General features: G+C 47.9%; 2 protein-coding genes across 3 annotated transcripts in view; both read left to right on the top strand.

Annotated features, from left to right (window-relative positions):
- The first annotated feature begins 87 nt into the window (after nt 1-87).
- On the top strand, nt 88-8,709 carry med16 (mediator complex subunit 16). 2 transcript variants are annotated; one of them, XM_026157839.1, is made up of 17 exons: nt 88-287; nt 839-875; nt 1,412-1,596; nt 1,684-1,791; nt 1,997-2,166; nt 2,288-2,569; nt 2,650-2,799; nt 2,900-3,005; nt 3,165-3,302; nt 3,760-3,974; nt 4,314-4,520; nt 5,430-5,640; nt 5,710-5,843; nt 6,034-6,226; nt 7,481-7,697; nt 8,209-8,292; nt 8,363-8,709. In XM_026157839.1, exons 3-17 carry the CDS (start codon nt 1,458-1,460, stop codon nt 8,487-8,489), a joined length of 2,481 nt encoding a protein of 826 aa, XP_026013624.1. In that variant the 5' UTR covers nt 88-287; nt 839-875; nt 1,412-1,457; the 3' UTR covers nt 8,490-8,709. The 2 variants fall into 2 exon arrangements, with proteins under 2 accessions (XP_026013624.1, XP_026013625.1); XM_026157840.1 differs by lacking the exon at nt 839-875.
- Nucleotides 8,710-9,692: 983 nt separating this feature from the next.
- plppr3b (phospholipid phosphatase related 3b) overlaps nt 9,693-12,428 on the top strand; it is a 14,178-nt gene continuing 11,442 nt past the window's right edge. The window contains exon 1 of the mRNA XM_026157843.1: nt 9,693-9,937. The gene's annotated coding sequence lies outside the window, so the exon portion shown is untranslated. The remainder of the gene's footprint in view (nt 9,938-12,428) is intronic.

Here is a 12,428-nt window from a genome sequence, read left to right as displayed (position 1 = left end):
GCTTAAACGTCTCGCCTAGACGCTGTTTGAGTAGAGCTTTGGGGTGCCGTCAGTTTTTATAGTCAGGCGGCTGTAGAGGCAGCTACGGGGTCCCCACATCCTTTTAACAGAGAGCGGTTTGTTTTTAACAGCAGCAAGCAAAAAGCGCTGAGTTTAACTCAAGTCTGGTGTTTCAATGTTTTGGTGTTTTAATTACTTTAAGTTAATATTAAACAGCCTTAAAAACAGGAAAAGGAAAACGGCTAATTTTCATTCTCATCTGCGTGACAGAAGCGGAAAACCTTCAGGTGAGCTAACGCTAGAGGCTAGTGCGGCTGCTCATTCACTGTTGTGACTGAGTACTTTGAGTACTGTGACTATGGTGTTATTTGGCACGGCCTGGGTGAACAGTTTGATGTTCAATTTGAAAAAGAAGCAGCTGAACTGCTTTAAGTTTGTAAAGACGTTTCGTGCAACAGGCTTCTTCAGTTCTACAAATTAAGGTGGAGGGTCCCAGGTGTTTAATCCCCATTAGAGGTGATCCTGGGTCATTTACCCACTAGTGATCACGTGAGTCAACACCAGAACCAAGGTATGAAAGAAGGTGGAGCTCATTACCATCAGTGGGGTTTAATGGTGAAACCACTGTGAGATGTTGCCCCACCCCATCGTGTGACCTGTTGAGGACACCTGAGCCAAGGTGTGAATCTGGGTGGAAATAGTCGGTTTTGTAAACCCCGCCCTCTGTTCAAAGATGTTCGTTCACAGTGGACATAGATGCTTCTTCCACTAACCATCACTCCTCTCTGTCCGAAATGTGAACATTGGCATCCTCAAAAGAGTGACCTTTGACTTTTAGGTGCAGATGTACAGCTGAGTCCCTCTTCTGTGTACAGGTTTGAGCTTTCCTTGCAGCACGGCACTGCACAGCATACACTGTTTAGTTTGTGTTTGTGTTTGGGATGAACCAGTTTGTGTCTGAGTGTGTGGCTGGGTCTGAAGTACACTGGGATGCTTCTATGATAAACCTGCTACATACGGGATTACAGTGTTGTTCCCCTTTGTCCTTCTTATTCTCCCTAGTTGGTGTCTGACCTTCTTTTCTGTGCATCTTTGTTGATTTGATGAAAGTCCAGTGTGGACAACCACATGTTTTAAGAGCTTTCTTCTTTGCATGTATGTTCCTTTTCTTTCGTCCTTCTACTTGTGCTTTGCTTTTTCACTTATCTGTAGTGCTGTCCCCTTTGAAAGTTTTACTTTCCACTACTTCGGGTAAAGGTGGCACTGGAGAGCCCGTGGCTCATGCATCTGTCTGACACATGTAGTGGTAAGGCAGAGGTCTGATCACTCATGTTCATCTCTGCTCTATCCACACAAACAGGTCAGTAATCGTGTTTAAGTGATTAGAGCAGCTGACTAGTCTGTTTTTTAGGTGACACATCCACCTGGGATCTAGATTCTTCTTCTGTGGTGGAATCATGGAACTGGCCTATGTGTGTGAGTGGGAGAAGCGTCCGAAGAGCACGCACTGCCCTTCCATCCCGCTGGTCTGCTCCTGGTCCTGCAGGAACCTCGTGGCCTTCACCACAGACCTGAAGAGCGAGGACGACGACAAGAGTACACAAACAAACACACACACACACACACACACACACACACAGGTGAACACACAAACACACGCTGAACTTGATGTTCTGTTTTCAGATGTGAGTCACATGATCCATATCATCGACACTGAGCACCCCTGGGATGTTTTCTCCATCAACTCTGGACACACTGAGGTCATTTCCTGTCTGGAGTGGGACCAATCAGGTGAGACTTCAGTTAAATGTTTTGGAGATGAGCTCAGCTAATTGACTGTTATTGGTCTGGAATCTGATGGCTATAAGCTGTTCAGACTGTGCCAGCAGGAGAAGCTGCTGTTCTCCTGCTTTATGTAAGTACATGCTGCAGTGTCACGTTCTGCTGAGAGAGACAGGAAGTGACGTGTGTGTCTGTGTGTTTGCGCGTGCTGCAGGCTCACGGCTGCTGTCTGCAGACGGCGACGGGCAGATCAAATGCTGGTCGATGTCAGATCACCTGGTAAATAGCTGGGAGAGCGTCCTATCAAGCTCGCTAGACGGAGACCCCATCATCGCTCTCAGCTGGCTGCACAATGGTGTCAAGCTGGCACTGCACGTGGAGATGGTAATAGCTGCCCACACATGTGCACACACACCTGCTGGCTCGTTGCAGTGATAGCTCTGTGTCTTAACACTCACTGAGACCAGTTGAGTAAGCCCTGCCTCCTCTTCTACTTTTGCTTCAGTCTGGCTCCACAAACTTCGGGGAGAAGTTCTCACGGGTGAAATTTTCACCGTCCTTAACGCTGTTTGGCGGTAAGCCGATGGAGGGCTGGCTGGCGGTGACGGTGAGTGGTTTGGTGACTGTGTCGCTGCTGAAGCCAGGCGGCGCTCTGCTGACAGCGAGCGAGAGCCTGTGCCGGCTGAGAGGGCGCGTGGCGTTGGCGGATATTGCCTTCACTGGAGGAGGGAACATTGTGGTGGCTGCCACAGATGGCAGCAGCTCCTCGCCTGTGCAGTTCTACAAGGTAAGGACGAAAGATGCTGGCGTTACCAAGGGGCTCTCACCTCTTATGCTAACCTGACATTTTACCTTTGTTTTTTTCAGGTGGTGGTCAGTGTGGTGAGTGAGAAATGTCGCATTGATACTGAGCTGCTGCCCTCACTTTTCCTGCGCTGTACCACCGACCCGCTGAGGAGGGAGAAGTACCCCGCTGTCACCCACCTCAAGTTCCTGACCCGGGAGAACTCTGAGCAAGTAAGACCAGTGTGACCAGTCAGATCAATAAGACAAGTGTGACCGTTAAACCCGAGACCACCGGGACCTTCAGAACTCAGAGGAAGTGTGTGCTTTACAGGTTCTGCTGTGTGCGTCCAATCAGAACGGCAGCATCGTGGAGTGCTGGTCTCTGAGGAAGGAGGGACTTCCTGTTAATAATATCTTCCAGCACTGTTCGCCTGTGGGTAAGAAAACCCAGCACCAGGCAGGAAGTGATGTAACAGCCAGCTAATCGTTGGCATAGTGACAAGAGGCTTTAAGAATCAGACTGTGTGTGTGTGTTCATGACCACTGACCTTTTGTATTTAATGCCCTGACTTTCTTTATTTGACCTCTTCTGACAGTGGGAGAGAAGCAGCCGACCATCCTAAAATGGCGGATCCTGACGACCACCAGCGACCTGGAGCGTGTGTCGGCTGTCGCTCTGCCCAAGCTTCCCATCTCCATCTCCAACACTGAACTGAAGTTCTGCCCCGGACTCGGTGAGCCTCAGAGCTGGAAATGGCTGGTTGTTCTTCAGGGAGGTGTACACGCGTGCTGCCAAGCACCTTCATCAAGCTCAGAGTTTCTGTGGTCAGGGTGATCGTTCTCATGTTGATTTGAAAAAATGGCGGTAGAAGAAGAAATGTGTAGGAGGAAATCAGAGTACTAAACGGGCCAATCACAGTCATTGTGGGCATGGCATGTCTGTTACGGCATAGTGTTTGCTCACAGCACTGGTAGGAGGAGCCTCAGACAGCGACCTCATTGTAATGTCACTGTGTTTCGTTTACCTGGTGAACTTTATTTTGGGCCATTACCAAATCTTAAACCGCGATGCTTGTTCTGGACCGTCAGGTCTGACACCCTGCTGACCCCTGAAGTTAAAGGTTGATCTGGCTTCCTTTAAAGATGGTGGCAGGACTTTGTTGTAACCATCTCATCTCATTGTGGTTTCAGGTCTGGCTCTGGCGTTTCATGATGGCAGCATCCAGATCCTGCACCGCCTCTCCCTCCACACCATGGGCGTGTTCTACGGCGCCTCCTCGGCACAGCGCCCTGGAGATGAGTCGGCCATCAAGCGCCAGAGAACCGCCGGCCCCACCGTCCACTTCAAGGCCCTGCAGTTCTCCTGGACCTCATTGGCTCTGGCTGGAGTTGACAACCACGGCAAGGTGAGGACACACAGCTGGGTTCTGGTTCAGCCCAGATCAATAAAACGCCACACGTTAACAATCAGAGATCAGATCGATCGGTTTCTTATCAGTTGATTAATTTAGCAGAGAAACTGTTTCCTCTGGAATCCTGACATCTCCGTAACCTACATGACTTCTGTGTGAAGTAACTCAATCGGGTTGATGAGAAATGTGAAATAAGAAATTTGAAAGCAAAACAACCAAATAAGGTCTCCAGAGAGTGAGCCGAGGACGAGTCGATGGACATCTGGACAGTTGCCGCTTTGAATCATTCAGAAATCTAATTCTAATCTGTTTGTTTGTTTGTTCTCTCGTCAGCTCCACATGCTGCGTGTGTCGCCCTCTATGGGCCAGGTGCTGGAGATGAACACGACGCTGCGTCACCTGCTGTTCCTGCTGGAGTACTGCATGGTGACGGGTTACGACTGGTGGGATGTGCTGCTGCATGTGCAGCCCAGCATGGTGCACAACCTGGTGGAGAAGCTGCATGAAGAGTACATGAGGCAGAATCAGGCGCTGCAGCAGGTCAGCAAAGCATGCTGGGAGAAAACCACAAGGCCGGGTCTTTAAGTGATGACATATTAACCCTGCTTCTGGGTCCAAACTGCTCTGTTTATTAAGGCTGTTGTGTTTTTAACATGTTTTGTTTCTATTTAATCTCAACAAGACCCTAAAAACAGTCAGTGATCACTGTCGGCCTCTCTCGGTTTTTATTACCACTATTCATTTTAAAGCTCAGTTTTTAAAACCTTACTATGTAACTACAGTCCAGCCCCTGCAGCAGTATGTAAATGACTAACCTCGTATTGTGGATGGATTATCCTAGTTGTTCTCCTGACTGAAGTTTGGTCCGTTTACAGCATCTTTTTTCTGCCATTCGATTGCATTTGTCCCTAACCATTGGGAAGCCGCGGGTTAACTTTTTATCAAGTGGAGAAAAAAAAGTTAGCATTCATCCTCCAGCTTCACTCTGCTAATTTGTTTATATTACGCTAACTGTAGCTGTGTAGCTAGCCAGTAGCCACTATGTAGCACATCATTATATACCAACAAGCCCAACCTCAGTAACCCTACAAACGTCACTGCTGTTTAGTTTTCTGTCTTGTTCTTCATGTTCTGCTTCATGAATCAGGAAGATTCAGTGACTGAACAGGGCTGAAGCGGTTAGCACTCATCAGCTTCACAAAGGCAGAATCACAGTAGCAGGTTTTTATCAGACTACAGGAAGTAGTCCCTGTGGTTAGGACCAGGCAGCACATGTGTTTAAAAAAGAAAAAAAGTCTTGCTTTCAGCATTATTAAATGTCCCAGTAATTATTTACCATTAATTTGAAAATGCAGGACAGGTGAGATGATGAAAGTCAGCAGAACGCAGGAAGGGGTGTTTCTGATGTTTCTGGCTCGAGCACTTCCCCTTTGCCATTCTGTGCTTCAGGTTCTGGCGACACGCATTGTGGCAGTGAAGGCTTCTCTCTGTAAACTCTCCACGGCGACAGCGGCTCGAGCCTGTGACTTCCATGCCAAGCTACTGCTTATCGCTATCAGCTCCACCCTCAAGTCTCTGCTGAGGCCTCATGTCCTCAACACGCCGGACAAGAGTCCTGGAGACCGACTGACAGAGATCTGCGCCAAAAACACAGACACAGGTGAGACCGCAGGTGGCGGTGGTGTCCCATCATGTGTGGGTGGTGGCTGATGGCTCCATGTCTCCTCAGATATCGATAAGGTGATGCTCAACCTGAAAACGGAGGAGTTTGTACTGGATGGTCCTCCTCTGCAGTCTCTGCAGCAGCTCATCCAGTGGGTGGGAGACTTCGTCCTGTACTTGCTCGCCAACCTGCCCAACCAGGTAAGTGAAGTCGGGTGGCGATGCACACACCTTATTCCATGTTAGGAGGAGTGACTCGGAACCATTCCAATGAAACAGAAGCTGTAAGCAGATGTATATCAATCAGTTCGTCTCCAGGAAGCAGAACTCAGTAGAACTCATGTTTGGCTGATGACCTCTGACCCCGGGTTTATGTATGCTGCTCTCATAGGGCTCTATGGTCCGGCCCGGGTTTGGCTTCATGCGGGACGGGGCGTCTCTGGGGATGCTGAGGGAGATGCTGGTGATGATCCGGATCTGGGGTCTGCTGAAGCCCGGCTGTTTGCCCACCTTCACTGCCACGTCGGACAACCAGGACAGCATGCTGCTGCTGTTCAGGCTGCTCACCAAGCTGTGGCTCTGCTGTAAGCAACACACCTCTGGTCAGGACTGGGCCACTTTATCTGACCTCAGGTCCTCTCACGTTCAGTCAAAGGTTATGAGCTTTAATCTGAGGTTTCGGGTTAGTCTTCCCTCAATCATGGTTGTTTAAAGTGAATCAGGTCAAAGGTGTGCAGGTGATCCCAGGTGTTGTTGAAGGAGCCGTGAGTGAAACAGGAAGTCCTCAACTGCAAACACCATGCAGTTCCATCAGCAGTTTTGAGGAGAAGGAAGCATCCAGCTAAGAGAGGAAAACATCTAATCATCCATGTGTAGTGTAGAGAGAACTGGATGAAAGCCTCCATCAGCCTCGGAGCAGATCAGACTAGAATGGCACGGGCCGTCACTCACCGCCACATGTAAATTGTTCTTAATTAATTTACTGTTTGTTTTTGTTGGGTTCTTTTCACATGGAAATAAACAGATCTGACCAATCGGATCAATGCATTTGGCAACAGGTGTTCTGTAGGTAAAACTGACAGTAAGATGGAAACTGTAAATAATCCTGAGTTCAGACTCACAGCTAGCTGCTGCTACAGGTCAGTTGTCACTCTGGAAGGATTCCTCAGATCGCTCCACTGATTCCTGAAATATGAAATCCTCCCTGCTGCTCCTGAGACTTGGATGAACATCTGGACCATACAAGTGAGAGGAGGAGAGAAATAAAAATGCCTGCCTTGTGGGAAATTAAAAGAAAAAAGGGGGTCAACACTTCCAACCTGCTCCATAAAGCTGAAAGTAGCTTAGCCTATTTTATAAGTTTATAGATTTATGACTGCATTGATCCAGTATTATTAATAATAATGATAATAATAAAAATGGATTGCATTTATATAGCGCTTTTCGGGCCCTCAAAGCGCTGTACAATTCCACTATTCATTCACTGTCACATTCACACACTGGTGGAGGCAAGCTACAGTTGTAGCCACAGCTGCCCTGGGGCAGACTGACAACAGTTTAAATTTATTAAACAGTTTAAATCTCCTCCAGGATCAATTTCTGTGATTTCAAATCTGGAATCAACAAGATTTTTTGAACTTATCATCCCAGTTTGAGGCATGACCAGAACCACAGACGTGTGGCGTGTGCTCTTTGTCACCATCAACTTCACCTGAGCCCTGAAAACAATTGTCCTGCTGAGCTCAGCACGAGAGAAGCTTGAACTCAGGTCAAAGAGAGGCTGAAGCAGTTTTCAGCTGTCACCACTACTAAACAGTTTCCCATTTTCTGTCACTCAGCACGGGATGATGGCGCCCCCCAGGACCCCGACGACAGTCTGATCGACGAGTGCTGCCTGCTGCCGAGCCAGCTGCTGGTGCCCAGCATGGACTGGCTGCCCGTCAATGACGGTGTGATGGTGAAGCTCCAGGGCAAGCACCCACTCAGGCTGCAGTTTGGCAAGGCCTCGTCCCTGCCCAGCAACGCCCCGCCCACACCTCTGGAGGTGTTCAACAGGTAATGCACACCTCAGCCTGCAGCTTTCCATAACTGCCGTTTCACTTAGAACCTACTTGGGTCGGCTCGGTTTTTACGATTTTCCATTAGGTGGTAGTACCTGGTACTAGGTACTAATTTAGTACCCACTGGCCAGGATTCCAAGCGATCTCAGGTGTCAGCAGCCTGCATGCCACCAATTGGCTAGTCAGTGGCGTCACTCGATGAGTCATGAGAGCGTCTCCTTCATGAAAATCAATACCGCCGTTTTTGAAACCTGGCAATGAGGAACACAGCTGCACAAAGAACAACGCCACAGACCTAGCAGCAGATACACCATTGCCTCCACGTCTTCCTCTGTTTGTGTCACATGCGAATGATGTCACAGGACTTTCAGCCGAGTTCCTAGAACAACCCCACACACATTATTTGGTACTGGATTCTAATGGAAAACAAACAAAACCAGGTTGAGTCGAGAAGGTACCAGTGACTGTGCTGACGGTAACTTGTGTGTTTCTGTGTGTGCTCGCAGGACTCCTGGCTCCCAGAGGATGGATAACCTGCGTTGTGTTCACATGGGCGTCTGTCCTACCGAGGAGAGCAAAGCCTGCACCAGGTGAGTCCGTGGGAAGCGATGTCACATGTTCCACTTTCATAATGACATCACTAAGCTCCGCCTCTTTCAGGTGCGGCTGCGTGACAATGCTCCGTTCTCCCAACAAGACAAACGCCATGAAGCAATGGGAGCAGCGCTGGATTAAGAACTGTTTGTGTGGCGGTCTGTGGAGGAGGATCCCACCCACGTTCACCTGAAGTGGTGACACTAAATCACCTGTTGGTGTGGAGCTTATTCACATCCCAAACCTATTGACCAATCAGGTTCCTGAAAATGGTCTTTAATATCCAGCTGAGAACCGGCTTCATGAGACCAGTTTCTGTGTGAGGCACAGGGACTGAATCCAGTTCCGATTGATCGTTGGAGCTGCACTTTGTACATAAACAGCATTTTTCTAATAAAGCCAACCAAACTGAACGAGGTGTTTCTGTTTTTGTGTCCGAACACCTGAGAGCGCTGGTTCATCCATGTCACATCACGCTGATGGAACGAACAAATGGGTCATCGGGTGTTTCCATGGGAACAGAAGTGATGCTGCAGGAAGTGTCAGGTGGGTTCATCGTGTACACAATGTCTTTAAGGGAGAAATTACTTTAAAGACACCTGTGATCACCGTTTCTCTCAGCTGATCATAACCACCTGTCAGGTGACGCACTGAGCACCTGCGTCTGCCCATCACTCTGCTTGGTAGAGGTGCATCAACCAGAGAGAAAGATTCTTTCAGTCACTTTTTAAAAAAATTTTTTTATCCAGCTCATTTCCAGCTGCAGGTAAAAATAGGAGAATACAGTTTAAAGTCTCTCTCTCTCACTCACACACAGTGAAAGGTAATGCAAACATGTAGTCACCACTCTGAGGACTCAGTTCAGTTTTCACATCATGACAGCAGCTCTGAAACAGCACCCCCTGTGGTGGACCTGCTCGTCTGTTTAGGTTGAGCACAGACAACCGCCTTTTCCTGAGTACAAAACTACATATTTAGTAATGGTTTAATTCTGTGTGTGTGATCACATATAATGATGAAGAGAAGCCTGTCGGTAAAAATTCTTATCTCTCTTCCATCCACATGGATATTTGTAAAATGTTCTCTGTTCAGGTCACAGTGTCTGAATTCAGGATTTAATATTAATAAACTGGAAATGATTCTGAATGAGCTAAAGAGCACCAGCCTTCAGAAGAACGTTCAGCCAGTAACACCTGCTGCAGGTGAGCTTCAGCCCTCCCAGTGTTCCCTGTCTGTGACTGTCTTGGGTTCCTCTGGGGAAAAGCATGTCCCCCCTCCTGTCCCAGCAGGGGGCGCCACAGCCTGCATTCAGCTGCTTTTTCAGGCGATTAGAAAAAAAGGCAGAATCACGTGTTTTTGTCTCTGTGACGTTTCAGGTGCGTGAAGGGTTAAAAACAGCGCCAAAGTGTAACCCTTTAGGCTCCGATCACCTGACAGCAGCACGCACGAGGAACGTTTCACAGCTCGCTCTGCCCCGCCCACCCTGACACACACACACACACACCGCAGCAGGTTCCTCCCGCACACAGACGTCTCTGCGCTGTTCTGCAGGAAACGGAACCCACCGGAACCGGACTGAGACCCAGCCGTAGCAAGGTTCCGGTTCTGCTGACGGGATCCAAAGCGGGTGGATGTTCAGAGGTGATACTGTGTGTGTGTGTGTGTGTGTGTGTGTGTGTGTTTTGCTGCAGAGGTGCAAAATCCGGACTGCTTTGTTCAGTTTCCGGTCCTGCTGCACCTCCACCTGTCTGTCTGTCCGCGCGGCTCCATCAGTGGGTGGAGGACCTCTGTATACTGATTGGTCAGCTGTTAAATGGCATTAATGTGACGTGTGTCAGGGTGATGATGATGAAGAGCTTCCTTTGTGCAGCTGATTGTCTTCAGACTGATTTTCAGTGGTGTTCTCTGAAATGACTGAACACAGGTGTGAGGGCGTCTGTGTTGTGAGGGGGAGGGTCCGAGCAGCCGGTGTCCAGCTGCTTCCTGTGGTCATGTGATCTTCTTCTAGTAAACTCAGGTGTGTCAGAGTTCTGGCACCACATGCTGAAGCATTAACCTTTCATTTTTTGAATGGATCCCTGAATGGGATTTTATCACTCCAACCTCTGAGGTGGAGGTGTAAGGGAGGCGCTAACCCCGCCCACACCATGCCACTAGGGGGCGACAGCAGTCAACTTCAGCTTCTTTTGAAGTTTGACTGCTGTGCTGTTGCCTGCCCCCTGCTGGCAGTCAACAGCACAGAGGCAGAAACAGTCGCTTCTTTCATCAGAAATTTGTATGGATAAGTTTCCTCCTCTCCTCCAGATCGCAGCTCTCCCGCTGGTCTGCGAGGTCACGTCCATGACCTCACAATGACTGTAAACGGCGAGCAGACGAGGAGGACAGACAGTCAGTGTCTTTAAGCTGACTGGTCATTGTGTTGTTGTGTTTGAATCTTTAGCTCAGGATTGGTGGGTCAAACTCTTTAAAGGTCACGGGAACCGCCAGGAACGTGGATGGCACCGGTTTAGAAACCAGTGAGCGACACCGGGATGTCGCCCACTACTTTCTAAAGTCCAGTTTCCACTGTTGCAAAAAAGTGGACATGGGAATGGGGCGCATCTGCTTGTCTAATGACTTATGATTGAAAACTCATGAGCCAATCAGTGTGCAGCTTCCTACTACAGAAAATCCTCCATTTTCAAACAGTGTGACTGAAATTACCTAGCTCATTTCATTCAGGCGCAAACTTGGTGGGAGGGTTTTCACAGGACGTCTTATGCCTATCCGGTTGTTCAGTGATGATGCGACGAATCCTACTTCCGGGTCTAAAGTAGTCTGCGTTTAATATGGCTTTTGTGTTGTTAACATGTTTAATGTTATGTATTTTCTTCTATTTGATCTCAAAAAGCTCCTAAAACAGTCAGTGATCACTGTTGACCTCCCTCGGCTTTTATTACCGCTAATCATTTATTTAAGCTCAGTTTTTAAAACCTTAGGATGTAACTACAGCCCAGCCCATGGAGCAGTATATGAATGACTAACCTCGTATTGTGGATGGATTATCTCAGTTGTTCTCCTGGCTGAAGTTTGGTCCTTTTACAGCATCCTGCCATGCGATTACATTTGTTCCTGACCACCGAGAACACTCACGGTAACTTTTATCGAGTGGAAAAAAAAGTTAGCTTGTTTATATTATGCTAACTTAGCTGTGTCGCTAGCGGTCACGTAGCACATCATATACCAGCTAGCCCAACTTCAGTAACCCTACAAATGTCACTGCTTTTTAGTTTTCTGTCTTCATTTATGCTGGAAGTGATAACAGAGCTGTACGTTTTAATTTGTTTCTAAAACCCCGCAGTCAGGACATGCTATATTGTATTTAGATAGAAGCTAGCGAGCTAACTCCCTGCTAACTTCTAACTCCGTTAAATGTCATAAATTCCGTTTTCATGGATGCCTGGATGTTAAACTCAATTCTTACACCTGGTAGAGCAGAACGCTGATCATTTTATTAAAGATGAAAGACTTTAGACAGTTTTTCAACTCTCAGTAATGCCATAGTGATCGTTTGATATATGGACCTGCAGCGGAGTTTAGACTCAGACACGGCTAGTGACGTCAGACTGAACAACTGGATAGCTTAAGAACTGTCAGCCATATTGAAAGTAAGAGCAGTGGTTGCTATGGAAACATAAAAGAAAATCAGATGCAAAGAAACTGCAGAGTGACTGCATTGGTTGTCATGGTTACCTTTAGTTTTTCATGTTTGTTTGCTAATGACTTGATGTGAAAACTGTGGGAAAAACAGGAAATTGATAGGGCTCACCTTCAAAATAAAAGCTGCACCTTGGCGTTGCTGCTAACATGTGTCAAATGCCAGCCGGGTCATCTCGATCCCTTTGCGATCCTGCGCTGTCACATGTACAAAATGATGAACAAGCTAACATCACATGTCTATAAAACCTCAAAAGAAGTTGACAGTTGTTGCCCCCTATTGGCATCAAGACAGAATTCAGGTTTGAGGCTCTTCTTGTTTTAAAACGGTTCAATGGAAGAAGAGATGGGCTGTATCCCAATTCAGGGTCTGCAGCCTTAAAGGCTGCATTTCAAGGCCGATTACGTCACCGCGACGCGACGAAGGCTGTCCCAA

Source organism: Astatotilapia calliptera, chromosome 23 (genome assembly GCF_900246225.1).
Source record: "Astatotilapia calliptera chromosome 23, fAstCal1.2, whole genome shotgun sequence".
NCBI lineage: Eukaryota > Metazoa > Chordata > Actinopteri > Cichliformes > Cichlidae > Astatotilapia > Astatotilapia calliptera.
Note: the sequence above shows the minus strand (reverse complement) of the source record. Positions and strands in the feature narration are given on the sequence as shown.